Source organism: Salvelinus namaycush, chromosome 26 (genome assembly GCF_016432855.1).
Source record: "Salvelinus namaycush isolate Seneca chromosome 26, SaNama_1.0, whole genome shotgun sequence".
Taxonomy (NCBI): Eukaryota; Metazoa; Chordata; class Actinopteri; order Salmoniformes; family Salmonidae; genus Salvelinus; species Salvelinus namaycush.
This window is the reverse complement of record NC_052332.1, coordinates 4,516,467-4,531,213: the sequence shown is the minus strand read 5'-3', so window position 1 is coordinate 4,531,213 and position 14,747 is coordinate 4,516,467. Positions and strand designations below refer to the sequence as shown.

The 14,747-nt window shown below is 41.1% G+C and overlaps 1 protein-coding gene across 1 annotated transcript in view; it reads left to right on the top strand.

Annotated features, from left to right (window-relative positions):
- The window catches only part of LOC120020925 (calcium/calmodulin-dependent protein kinase type II subunit beta-like), a 62,852-nt gene that overhangs the window by 39,771 nt on the left and 8,334 nt on the right, over positions 1 to 14,747 (top strand). Inside the window, exon 14 of the mRNA XM_038964563.1 lies at positions 2,127 to 2,161. Within this exon, the coding sequence (XP_038820491.1) occupies positions 2,127 to 2,161 (35 nt within the window). The remainder of the gene's footprint in view (positions 1 to 2,126; positions 2,162 to 14,747) is intronic.

Here is a 14,747-nt window from a genome sequence, read left to right as displayed (position 1 = left end):
AATCTGGGGAAGCCACTCTTCAGTGAAAGGCACATGACAGCCCGCTTGGAGTTTGCCAAAGGCACCTAAAGGACTCTCAAGACCATGAGAAACAAGATTCTCTGGTCTGATGAAACTAAGATTGAACTCTTTGGCCTGAATGTCAAGCGTCACATCTGGAAGAAACCTGGCACCATCCCTACGGGGAAGCATGGTGGTGGCAGCATCATGCTGTGGCGATGTTTTTCAGCAGCAGGTACTGGGAGACTAGTCACGATCAAGGGAAAGATTAATGGAGCAAAGTACAGAGAGATCCTTGATGAAAACCTGCTCCGGAGCACTCAGGCCCTCAGACTGGGGCGAAGGTTCACCTTCAACAAGACAAGCGACCCTAGGCACACAGACAAGACAACGCAGGAGTGGCTTCTGAATAGAGGGTTCTTATAACTCTATTGTGTCTGTGTGAACTGAAAGTGGGCTCTGGGAGATTTAATACTGACAAAAGATTTACGATGTCTTCGGGTAATAAGCCTAACAAGACTGCATTCCATAGCATGAGTTAATGTTTCTGTACTTGGGTACCAGGGGGAGATGAGAACAGTCTTTACAGCAGATACTGTTTGCTGTGAATTATTAGTATCTTTCATATGAATCTTAACCCTGTGACCCATTCCATACATCTGTTGTTTGTCATGAACATCCAGGAGGATGGACGTTGCTATAAAATGCTATAGCTCAAATTTGCTCATTGGGCTCTCAACGGATCGTTGACAAGCTCCATTACTGCAGTAATGAAATAATAACGTTTACTTGTTTTGAAGAAATGTAAAGGTCTCTCCTGTTGATTACAATAATTCCACGACATTCATCCTGAGAGTTTAAGAGGATCTGCAGAGAAGAAAGGGAGACACTCCCCAAAGACAGGTTTGCCAAGCGAGTAGCGTCATACCCAAGAAGACTCGAGGCTGCCAAAGGTGCTTCAACAAAGTACTGAGTGAAGGGTCTGAATTTCTAAAAACCTGTTTTTGCTTTGTCATTATGAGGTATTGTGTGCAGATTGATGAGGGGAAAAAAAGATTTAATCTGTGTGTGTGAAAGTGTTAGTTCATACAGAAATGCAAGCTCTTATGAGTATCTATGTGCCTCCGCATGTGTATGATCTATTTCTATTGTAATGCCACCGGTTCGTACATAAAACATTGTCAATTCAGGCTGTAAAGGCATCAGTTTCCACCTTTAATGGCGTGCCGCTGGGGGAAAAACGGGAAAAATATGCATACTCTCTTAATATAACACCATTTTCCACCACCATTTCCGGATTTTCAGACCACTTCCGGGTGTTGGCTGAACGCAGTGTGCAATCAGGTTGTAGCACTCTGTTGTTTACCCCTGGCTGACCGTGGGGCACAACATCAGGCATTAGCCACTCTATCAAGGTGGTGGGAAATTGTTTTATTAAGACAGTACGTCTATTTAACCTGTTTTTTGGCCGGTGGTACACCATTAAAGCTAGTTAAAGAGGAAACCCATACCTCTGCAGCCTGAATAGAGGATGTTTTATGTACGAACCGGTTACCGGGGCACACGAGTGTATTACCGGCTGAGCACATTAAGCCTAGGCAATAGTTGAGCTCTAGCGGCTGCCTAGGCTAGTAAAGAATGTGTGTATCATCATTTTCATGGCGCTTCATACTATATTATATTCCCGGAGAGGAATCCCGTAATCGTAATCTGAGTGAATCCCACCTGCCTCTGAGATTAACAAAGCCATTATTATACACCTGCTTCTCCATTCCATATTCCCCTGCCCTTTGACCCCTAATCCCCCGTGTGTGTGTGTTGTGGGAGTGTTTATGAATGTTTTAGTGTGTGTTAGTTTGTAAGGGTTTACAGTAGTCTGTGTGTGTATACGAGCTTGAGTGTGTTGGCACTGTTTAGAGTTTGGCGTTTGAGAGCTCAGTGTGTGTGTGTGTTAGAGGGTTTGTTGAGTTTGCAGACAGAGTTCAGTGTGTGTGTGTGTTAGCTAGCTAGGAGTAAGATAGGTATCGACACTCATGCGTGTGTATGTTTGAGGTGTGTTTTTAGTAAAATAGTGTGTATGATGAGTACTTTTCCCTCTGAGAGTGTGTTCTCAATCTCTTTCGCAGCCAAGAGTCTCCTCAACAAGAAGGCTGATATCAAGGTAAGACACAAAAACATGTGTATCCTCCCCTCCCCTCTCCTCTCTATTCTCTCTATCTGCCCCTCCTGCAATTGCAATTGACAGTGATGTGCTGTGTTTTGTGGGCATGCTCTTTGGGGGGGGGGGGGGGGGGGGGGGGGTTTATTCTCACTCTTTGTGTACACTGGGCATTATGTCAGTGTCGCCTCTGTGTGTGTGTGTGTGTGTGTGTAGCCTATTAGTCTGACTTTCCAGCATAGTCGGATACGCTCTAGCTATGTAGTTAGAATGTAACATTCATGTGGACTGACTTGATCACACAGAGGACAAACCAAACATACTGTATATATAACATAAGCTGTTCTTTTTTTGTTGTTGTTGTGAGCAACTTTTTATTTAGTTCTGTCATTTTTATTTGACAATCAAATAAATGCATAAGAAGATAACCCCGACCCATTCCCCACTCAGTCCCCATCTGCCTGCATCATCCCTCCCCACCTGAAAACCATGCTTCCCACCCCGTCTTCCTTGACTAGCACCATTTATCCTCGCTGTCGATAATTCTGATGTTATAACTGGTTAAATGGCAGAGAGTGATGTGGTCGCCATCTTAGAACCTAAAAACATTCACAGCAGTGCTGCATGTCAGCGGTAATCTTCTCTGATTGACTGAGAGATTCGAGGGGCTATCATCGTTAAGTAGCACAATAGGTGGAAACCATTGAATATTTAAATTCATGCACTTCCAAATGAATTTTGTAATTTTTCCCCAGAAGTATTTATAGTGCCTTCAGAAAGTATACACACCCCTTGACTATTTCCACATTTTGTTGTGTTACTACAGACTGAGTTTAAAATGAATTTAATTGAGAATGTGTGTCTCTGGACTACACACAATACCCCATAATGTCAAAGTGGAATTATGTTTTTTTCTTTTTTTTCTTTTACAAATTAATTGAAAATTAAAAGCTGAAATGTCTTGAGTCAATAAGTATTCAAACCCTTTTTTATGACAAGCCTAAATAAGTTCAGGTTTTAAAAAAAATGTCACAAGTCACATAATTAGTTGCATGGACTCACTCTGTGTGCAATAATAGTGTTTAACATTATTTTTGAATGACTACCTCATATCTGTACCCTCTACATTATCTGAAAGATCCCTCAGTCGAACAGTGATTTCAAACACAGATTCAACCACAAAGACCAGGGAGGTTTTCCATTGCCTTGCAAAGGGCACCTATTGGTAGATTGGTAAAAAAAAAAATTTAAGCAGACATTGAATATCCCTTTGAGCATAGTGAAGTTATTAATTACACTTTGGATGGTGTATCAATACACCCAGTCACTACAAAGATACAGGCGTACTTCCTAACTCAGTTGCCGGAGAGGAAGAAAACCGCTCAGGGATTTTACCATGAGGCCAATGGAAGCCTGTACAGAATCCAAATATTCCAAAACATGCATCCTGTTTGCAATAAGGCACTAAATTAAAACTGCAAAAAATGTGGCAAAAACCAAAGCGGTATATTTAGGGCAAACACAACACATTCAAGAATGGTGGTGGCTGCATCATGCTATGGGTATGCTGGTCATCGGCAAGGACTAGGAAGATTTTTTGGATAAAAATAAACGGAATAGAGCTAAGCACAGGCAAAATCCTAGAGGAAAACCTGGTTCAGTCTGCTTTCCAACAGACACTGGGAGACCAATTCACCTTTCGGCAGGACAATAACCTTAAACACAAGGCCAAATATATACTGGAGTTGCTTACCAAGATGACATTAAATGTTCCTGAGTGGCCTAGTTACTGTTTTGACTTAAATCGGCTTGAAAGTCTATGGCAAGACTTGAAAATTGCTGTCAAGCAATGGTCAACGGGATACAAAGGTCATATTTTGCCATATTCTGTTCCAGTTTAAGGCCAGGCAAAAATTGAGATTGCTTCCATCTGTCAATTGTCAGATTTTGGAATATTTTGCAACTATAACTTTCATAAAATGTACAAATAAATCGTCAGTAATGTATATAAATATTTTATTTGTATCATTTTACCCCAACTCCGTCAACCACACCTACCATAAATGTCGTTCTTGATAGCATGTTTCATGTAGAACTTCAACCGCCATTTTTAAAACTCCATGTTGAATCATGTCATTCAAAGGCTTGTTTTCCCGAAGCATGTCGTTACCTAGTCCATACATGGCTATATCCTTTGTAGACGTAGTGCTTCGTGCTGACAGATTAGTAATTCCCTGACATCCGATTGGTTACTGGCATTTAAAGGCCCTTTCCGGAAACCTGATTGGTTAAAATGTCTCACGTGCCACGCAGCACGTTGTTTGAAAAATATCTCCCGCAAAGAATCAACGTAAAGAGAGACGAAATTAGAAAATCTTGAAAAATATACCTACAGTATGTGAATAAAAATAGGCAATCTCAGTTAGCCAATGCGAGAAAAGCGGTGAATGAAAGAAAAAATGTGCCTGATCCGCCGATCGAGGCAGGTAGAGGAGGAAAAGGAGGTAGCCCGCAGCAGAGCGTTGAGACGCAAATTAGTTGAGCTAAAGATGACAACTAGCAGCGATCAACCAGACAGCAGCCAGCCAACAGTGGCTTTTATTCCACATGTCTCAAATGAACCAACTTGTACATGATTTGATTTGCCCTAAGTGTCGAAACACTGGACTGAAAATCACCATAGCCTTCACCACCCAGTGATTCTGTAATTCTGTCATGATAGAATGTGCAGACTGTGAAGGTGATCGAGATGCATTTAGGATAAGTATTTACACTTTCTCCAGGCTGCAGGAGTGCTCCAGGGGAGATGGTTCTTCTAGCCCACGAACTTGGACTTGGTTATGCAAATATTAAGAAAATCAGCAAAGTCCTAGGGATTCCTTCATTGAGTCTCAGCTCATATGTATTCATGTACTCAGCTCATATGTATGTATTGTATTTGAATTTATTATGGATCTACTCTTCCTGGGGTCCAGCAAAATGAAGGTAGTTTATACATTTTAAAACATTACAATACATTCACAGATTTCACAACACACTGTGTGCCCTCAGGCACCTACTCCACCACTACCACATATCTACAGTACTAAATCCATGTGTATGTGTAGTGCGTATGTTATCGTGTGTGTACAGTTGAAGTCGGATGCTTAAATACACCTTAGCCAAATGCATTTAAACTCAGTTTTTCACAATTCCTGACATTTAATCAGAGTAAAAATTCCCTGTCTTAGGTCAGTTAGAAGCACCACTTTATTTAAGAATGTGAAATGTCAGAATAATAGTGGAGATAATTATTTATTTCAGCTTTTATTTCTTTCATCACCTTCCCAGTGGGTCAGAAGTTTACATACACTCAATTAGTATTTGGTAGCATTGCCTTTAAGTTGTTTAACTTGGGTCAAACGTTTCGGGTAGCCTTCCACAAGCTTCCCACAATAAGTTGGGTGAATTTTGGCCCATTTCTCCTGACAGAGCTGGTGTAACTGAGTCAGTTTTGCAGGCCTCTTTGCTCGCACACGCTTTTTCAGTTCTGCGCACAAATTTGCTATGGGATTGAGGTCAGGGCTTTGTGATGGCCATTTCAATACCTTAACTTTGTTGTCCTTAAGCCATTTTGCCACAACTTTGGAAGTATGCTTGGGGTCATTGTCCATTTGGAAGACCCATTTGCGACCAAGCTTTAACTTCCTGACTGATGTCTTGAGATGTTGATTCAATATATCCACATACTTTTCTGCCTCATGATGCCATCTATTTTGTGAAGTGCACCAGTCCCTCCTGCAGCAAAGCACCCCCACAACATGATGCTGCCACACTCGTGCTTCACGGTTGGGATGGTGTTCCTCGGCTTGCAAGCATCCCCCTTTTTCCTCCAAACATAACGATGGTCATTATGGCCAAACAGTTCTATTTTTTTTTCATCAGACCAGAGGACATTTCTCCAAAAAGTACAATCTTTGTCCCCATGTGCAGTTGCAAACCGTAGTCTGGCTTTTTTATGGCGGTTTTGGAGCAGTGGCTTCTTCCTTGCTGAGCGGCCTTTCAGGTTATGTCGATATAGGACTTGTTTTACTGTGGATATAGATACTTTTGTACCTGTTTCCTCCAGCATCTTCACAAGGTCCTTTGCTGTTGTTCTGCGATTGATTTGCACTTTTTGCACAAAAGTATGTTCATCTCTAGGAGACAGAACGCGTCTCCTTCCTGAGTGGTATGACGGCTGCGTGGTCCCATGGTGTTTATACTTGCGTACTATTGTTTGTACAGATGAACGTGGTCCCTTCAGGCTTTTGGAAATTGCTCCCAAGGATGAACCAGACTTGTGGAGGTCTACAATTTTTTTTCTGAGGTCTTGGCTGATTTTCTTTTGATTTTCCTATGTCAAGCAAAGAGGCACTGAGTTTGAAGGTAGCCCTTGAAATACATCCACAGGTACACCTCCAATTGACTCAAATTATGTCAATTAGCCTATCAGAAGCTTCTAAAGCCATGACATATTTTTATGGAATTTACAAGCTGTTTAACGGCACAGTCAACTTAGTGCATGTAAACTTCTGACCCACTGGAATTGTGATACAGTGAAATATAAGTGAAATAATCTGTCTGTAAACAATTGTTGGAAAAATTACTTAGAGTAGATGTCCTACCCGACTTGCCAAAACTATAGTTTGTTAACAAGAAATTTTTTGAGTGGTTGAAAAACGAGTTTTAATGACTCCAACCTAAGTGTATGTAAACTTCCGACTTCAACTGTATGCATGTATGTATGTATGTATGTGTCTGTGCCAATGTTTGTGTTGCTTCACAGTCTCCGCTGTTCCATGTGGTGTTTTTTATCTGTTTTTTAAATCTAATTTTACTGCCCTCGTCAGTTACTCAATGTGGAATAGAGTTCCATGTAGTCATGGCTCTATGTAGTACTGTGTGCCTCCCATAGTCTGTTTTGGACTTGGGGACTGTGAAGAGACCTCTTGTGGCATGTCTTGTGGGGTATGCATGGGTGTCCGAGCTGTGTGCCAGTAGTTTAGACAGACAGCTCAGTGCATTCAACATGTCAATACCTCTCATAAATAAAAGTAGTGATGAAGTCAATCTCTCCTCCACTTTCAACAGGAGAGATTGACATGTATATTATAAATATTAGCTCTCTGTGTACATCCAAGAGCCAGCCATGCTGCCCTGTTCTGAGCTAATTGCAATTTTCCAAAGTCCTTTTTTGTGGCACCTGACCACACGACTGAATCAAGGTGCGACAAAACTAGGGCCTGTAAGACCTGCCTTGTTGATAGTGTTGTTAAGAAGGCAGAGAATCGCTTTATTATAGACAGACTTCTCCCCATCTTAGCTACTACTGCATCAATATGTTTTGACCATGACAGTTTACAATCTAGTGTTACTCCAAGCAGTTTAGTCATCTCAACTTGCTCAATTTCCACATTGTTAATTACAAGATTTAGTTGAGGTTTAGGTTTTAGTGAGTGTTTAGTTCCAAATACAATGCTTTTAGTTTTAGAAATATTTAGAGCCAACTTATTCCTTGCCACCCACTCTGAAACTAAGTGCAGCTCTTTGTTGAGTGTTGCAGTCATTTCAGTTGCTGTAGTAGCTGACGTGTATAATGTTGAGTCATCCGCATACATAGAAAATTGAAAAAAGCAAGAAGCCTAAACAGCTACCCTGGGGAATTCCTGATTCTAACTGGATTATATTTGATAGGCTTCCATTAAAGAACACCCTCTGTGTTCTGTTAGACAGGTAACTCTTTATCCACATTATAGCAGAGGGTGTAAAGCCATAACACATACGTTTTTCCAGCAGCAGACTATGATCAATAATGTCAAAAGCTGCACTGAAGTCTAACAATACAGCCCCCACAATCATTTTATCATCAATTTCTCTCAGCCAATCATCAGTCATTTGTGTAAGTGCTGTGCTGGTTGAGTGTCCTTCCCTATAAGCATGCTGAAATTCTGTTGTCAATTTGTTTACTGTAAAATAGCATTGTATCTGATCAAACACAATTTTTTCCAGAAGTTTACTAAGGGTTGGTAACAGGCTGATTGGTCAGCTATTTGAGCCAGTAAAGGGGGCTTTACTATTATTGGGTAGCGGAATGACTTTAGTTTCCCTCCAGGCCTGAGGGCACACGCTTTCTAGTCGGCTTAAATTGAAGATGTGGCAAATAGGAGTGGCAATATCGTCTGCTATTATCCTCAGTAATTTTCCATCTAGATTGTCAGACCCTGGTGGCTTGTCATTGTTGATAGACAACAATCATTTTTTCACCTCTTCCACACTGACTTTACGGAATTCAAAAGTACAATTCTTGTCTTTCATAATTTGGTCCGATATACTTGGATGTGTAGTGTCAGCATTTGTTGCTGGCATGTCATCCCTAAGTTTGTTTATCTTGCCAATGAAAAAGTCATTATTAAAGTAGTTTGCAATATCAGTGGGCTTTGTGATGAATGAGCCATCTGATTCAATGGACAAAGGAGCTGAGTTGGCTTTTTTCCCCCAAAATGTCATTTAAGGTGCCCAAAGCTTTTTACTATCATTCTTTATATAATTTATCTTTGTTTCATAGTGTAGTTTCTTTTTCTTTAGTCACATGATTTCTTAATTTGCAGTACGTTTGCCAATCAGTTGGGCTGCCAGACTTAATTGCCATACCTTTTGCCTCATCCGTCTCAACCATACAATTTTTCAATTCCTCATCAATCCAAGGGGATTTAACAGTTTTTACAGTCATTTTCTTAATGGGTGCGTGCTTATTAGTAACTGGAATGAGTAGTTTCATAAATGTGTCAAGTGCAGCGTCTGGTTGCTCCTCATTACACACTACAGACCAGAAAGTATTCTTTACATCATCAAAATATGAATCACTACAAAACTTATTGTATGACCTCTTATACACTATATTAGGCCCAGCCTTTGGAACTTTGGTTTTCCTAGATATGGCTATTATATTGTGATCACTACATCCTATGGATTTGGATACTGCTTTAAAGCAAATATCTGCAGCATTAGTAAAAATGTGATCAATACATGTTGATGATTTAATTCCTGTGCGGTTTGTAACTACCCTGGTAGGTTGACTGACAACCTGATCCAGGTTGCAGGCACTGGTTACAGTTTGAAGTTTTTTCCTGAGTGGGTAGCTTGATGATAGCCAGTCAATATTTAAATCACCCAGAAAATATAGTTCTCTGTTGATATCACATACATTATCAAGCATTTCACACATATTATCCAGATACTGACTGTTAGCACTTGGTGGTCTATAGCAGCTTCCCACAAGAATGGGCTTTAGATGAGGCAGATGAACCTGTAGCCACATTACTTCAAGAGTTTTTAACATTAGATCGTCTCTAAGCTTTACAGGAATGTGGTTCTGAATATAGACCACTGCCTCCGTTGGCATTTCTGTCTTTTCGGTAGATGTTATAACCATGTATTACTACCACTGTATCATCAAAGGTAATATCTAAGTGAGTTTCACAGATAGTCAGAATATGAATGTCATCTGTTACAAGCAAGTTATTGACTTCATGGACCTTGTTTCTTAGGCTACATATGTTAATATGGGCTATTTTTAGCACTTTTCTGATTTGCTTGATTGTTTTTGATGCTTTACTGGGAAGCTTATCAGAGGTAGACTTACTCATGTTATTTACATTGGAGCTGATAGTGCAGGGTGAGCTGCATAAAGTGGTCTTCCTACTATTGCACACCGCCTCAGTGCTAACAGTGTAACTCTGGTTTATACACTCATGATTACTGCTTACTATAGCTGTAGGATAAACAGATGTATTCGGTGCAATTAGGGGTACATCAATTTAATTACTTACATTGTGTTTGCCAATGCCCCTAAGATCATGTACATTTGATGCAGCGTTATGACGACTCATTGTCACAATGGTAGGGATTAACTGAGCAGGTCTTGGATCATTTACCAGTCATTGTTTCAACGCAGCCTTGACATGCGTGGACAGAGGCCAGGAGCCAAGATGATTTGGATGGGCTCTGTCATTCCTGTAGAGTGACTCCAGCAGAGCTACAGTAACCTTTTAGCCAGATGTGTAATGCCAGCAGTCTGCTAAATCTTTCACACCCGCGGCCCAACGATGGTACTGGACCTGAATTTATTGGCCTTTTTTTGGAGTCTTTAAATGCTAAAATCAGTTCTTTAAAATCAATTTTCAAATGTTCCCGCGCTAGCTCTCCTGATGTCATTTGACCCCACATGGACTACGACAGTGTCAGCTCCCGGCATCTGTGGTAGAACAGTCGGAAGCAGCCTTATTATGTCCTGTACTCGTGCTCCTGGGTAGCACAGGGTTTTTGCCTTGGGGACCGAGATCTTTCTCACCATAGAGCTGCCTATGATGACAGCTGGTGATGTTGAATGGGCCGGTCTCTCAGGCAGCCTCACATTCTGGTGAGGCTGGGAGCTCCGAGGATCTGAACCCAAGGTAGAAGCCACCGGAGAGGGAGACAGAGCCGAGGACGAAGACGCAGGTACTTCCAGATCCGATCTTGATTGGTAAGTAACCACGGACGAAGGCGCCGGAACCTCTGGATCCAGGGCGGCAAAGCTGTTTCTGGTCTGTGTCAGTTCCGGGCTCAACATCTCCATGGAGGCCCCCGTTGCCAGAGGACGCCTTCTTCGACTTCCACGGCGAGTGACATACCTCCATGGCTGGTTGGTTGGGTCGAGATGAGCTCCGTTCTCCAGGGAATGGGGAGACCCCTTCGGGGATGTGGAGCCGACACGGCAGCAAAACTTCCACCAGAGCAGAGCGACGTCCGGCTACTGGGGTGGAAGAAAAAGAAAAAGTAGGTGGGCGTGGGTTCCACAGTAGCTTATGTAGGTTTGCTACTTGCTTGCTAAGAGTAGCTACTTCACTCCTGTAGTCCTGCAAGCAAGCAGTTGCTACATTGAAAGTCAGCGCGGTCCACATTGTCCCGGAACAACATGACAGGAGAGTGACAGGTAAATAAAAAGGGAGAGTAGCCCATTATTTTCAGGTGACTTGCTGTGTATAAATAACATGTATTTCCTGGCTCCAGCAAATGTATTCAAAGTGAACAAAACAGAGTGATAGGAAAACATAACTATACAATGAGACTGTCACACAGGCCTACAGTGTCATAGGGCTGTATCCTACTGTGATTACTGAGAAATTAGCTTCACATAAAGTAAATACATGCTGATATGCTAATATTTACATAGGGTAATATGCTGATATTTAGTCCTGCAGTTATGTCTGTAATGTCAACTTTTCCCCCCAACTTTAGTTGCAGAGAATCAGAGAGGGCTACAGTCTGGAGAGTGCTGCTAAGATAATTAGATGAGCATACGCAGATATAGACCCAGACATAGCAGAGTTTCTGAAGGAGGATGAAGATGCCATCATAGACATTAATGTATCCTTCGATGGCACTTGGCACAAGAGAGGATTCACTTCCAACTACGTGATAGGTGTGTTCATTGGTGCTGGTATCAGCAAGCCATAGAAAATGGAGGCCATACATTTTTTAATAGAGAGTGGTACCTGTATATCATAGGATGTCAAATGATAACGTCCTCAAAATAATGTAGCACGGAGGAACCCAGAATGCAAGTGAATGTCTGAACTCTGTAATATGGTCGCGATGCCCTTAAACTGTCTTCGTGGTCAAAAGCCGCATTGACGGAGCAGCCAGTATGGCAGTAGCCATGTTCAATGAGGGAGCCACTGCTATAACAAATGTGATGAACAGATTGTGGCTTGACAACACTTTGGTGACACTGGAGCAATCAGAGAGGAGTTGTGAGAGTTGATGCTTCTTCAATGGAGTGTGCCAAGCGTAGGCGCAGGTCCCATGACACAGTCAAGAAAGTAAAGCGTCACCAGCAACAACTCAAAGAGGGCCTTACATATGGGGCAGGCATAGCTGATTCATCTTCTGCACATTTTCAACAGCCATACAAAATCCTTGTATGTGACAAATTGAGCAAAGTGATATGAGAATTTGCTCAAAACTGCATTTTTGCCCAATAGACCAGTATATGCTTTATTGCTTGAAACAAATGTATTAAACATGCTAATGTATTTGTAAAAGGTATATTTGATGTTTGTCTGTTTTAGAAGTGATATATGAATAAGAGTTTAATTAATGTGACATAAATTGCCATATTTATGGAAAGTGCATTTTAATTGCATTAGCCTATCTTTATCTCCATTTTATCAAAATGACATGATCCAGGTGCGCCAATTAATTTTTCTCAGTCTTCAAAGGACATACATTCCCATTATTCCACACACAGGTTCTTAGATCTTAGTCAGAATTTTACAGAGGCTTTTTTTAATATCATGTGTCGTTTTGATTTTAAGTGTCATTTTATGTGTAAATATATGCAAAATATGCATCCGTCATACGGGAATAGGGTTTTTAAAAATAATTCCATGAAATAATCTGTAAAAGTCTGATCATTGAGTTTCTTATCACAATAAAACAAAACAAAACTTTCTGCCTTGAAGCAATGTGTTGAAAAACAGATTATTGTAAAATGCAAATTAGTGCATATTTGCCTCATTTGCATATAATTAAAACGTATATAATACAATAATATATTGTATTTATGTATACTTTCAACTGGTGAAGTTTCAGTCTGATGAGAGTAAAGGGAGAAAAATCCCTATTCGCCTGTGGTGCCTGGCCTTGAGCGTGGTTCAGATTCATTTAGATCTGTGGACCATACCTTTTGAATGGCTTGCTCAGAAAGTTTGTATATATTATAGAAATCAGTCCTTTCTCGGACTCCATAGGCCAGCATAGCTGACTTAAATTGTAAATAGAAAAAGGATTTGCCTCGTAATGTGTATGTATCTTTCAAATTTTTGAATATTCTCAAACTATTACTGTCCATGATATCCGCAAGGGTACGGATTCCACATTTGGGGGGATGCAAAAGGCCGCCCTCAAGATCGCAAGGCATTATTGTGAAATATTGGAGTATGGGCATGCTATTTTGATTCCCAGTTAAGTTGTTTTTCAATTTTACGCCAAATAGAAATTGTGTGAACATAAGCTGTTCTATAGAATAGAGTTTTAGATGGGTGAAAAATTACAATCGATGGAGTTTCGTCGGCCTTAAGGACAGATTCTGCTGGCATTGGTACACTAACACAACATAGGATGAACACACAGATTACACACACTAAACAGTATCCCAGCCACATATTTCACCTGTGACCTTTGATCTGAGGGCAGAGCTGTCAGGTGTATAACCCATCCTCAACCTCTAATCTCCATCTTTCTCCCTCCATCTTTCCATCTTTCTCTACCCTCTCTCTCTCTCTCTGTGTCTCTCTGTCTCTCTCTCTCTGTCTCTCTCTGTCTCTCTGTCTCTCTCTCTCTCTCTCTCTCTCTCTCTCTGGGTGGCAGGGTGCAAATCTCAGATTATTTCTCTCTCATGATTAATCTGTCGTCATGTAATCTTTCTCTGTACAACCATCTGCACTCCCTCCTTCCCCCTCTCTTACTCTCTGTTCCTCCCCCCCCCCCCCCCCCGAAATCACAGCACCACTCTGCAAACTACACTAGAGCTACAGAGCCTCATGAAAGTACATGCACCCCCTTGCACAGTTGTCACATTTTGCTGCCTTAAAATGTCATTTGAAAAAGTGTAACATTTAATGTTCAACACAACCTGCTCCACATTTTCAAAGAGAAAGTATAGAAATGTTTCTAAATTAAAGGTCCAGTGCAGTCAAAAAAAACGTGATGTCACCAGGCAGTCCAAAAACGTCATCCCGCTCCATCCCAACAAGCTGAAATTTCAGGCAGTCTTTTTTCCAAACAGCTCTTACAATAAAAGGGCATTTTCAGAATTTTCACATTGTCATAGTATTATTCCAAACTCATAGGTGCTGGAGTGTTGGCCAGGATCAACACAAATATTAAAGGAACAAAGCCAAGGTCTTTTGAATACCTAATCCTGGGATAGAGTTGTATTTTCCAGCGGGCCCATAATCACATTTTTATGCAAAAGGCTCACTAGAATGGCTTTCCAAGAGTGTTCCTGAGGGGTCCAGTGTCAGTGCTGGCTTAAATCTCCTTGAAAATCAGAGACAAGGTTTGAATATTGCTGTCCATCAATGACTCCCAACCCAATTGAGCTTGAGCAATTTTGACAGAAACAATGGATATACTGTATGCTGCCCTAAGAGTTGGTAGAATCTTATTCAAAATGATTTACAGCTGTAATTGCTGCCAAAGGTGCTTCCACCAAGTGTTAACTCTAGAGTGTGAAGACCTATGCAATCAAGACATCTTAGGTTGTTTTTTTTAGAAAATGTTCTATAGTTTTCCTTCACTTTAAAAATGTGGAGCTGCTTGTGTAGATCAATAGGAGACAAATGCAAATGTAATAAATTGTTAGATTTAATTTTAAGGCAGCAAAATGTGACAACTGTGCAAGGGGTGTGTAGACTTTCACTAGGCACTGTACTTGGGTTCAGAACACAAGCACACACACACACACACACACACACTAGTGTATCTCCCTATGAGCAACGTGCAGTTGTGATCTAATCTGTGC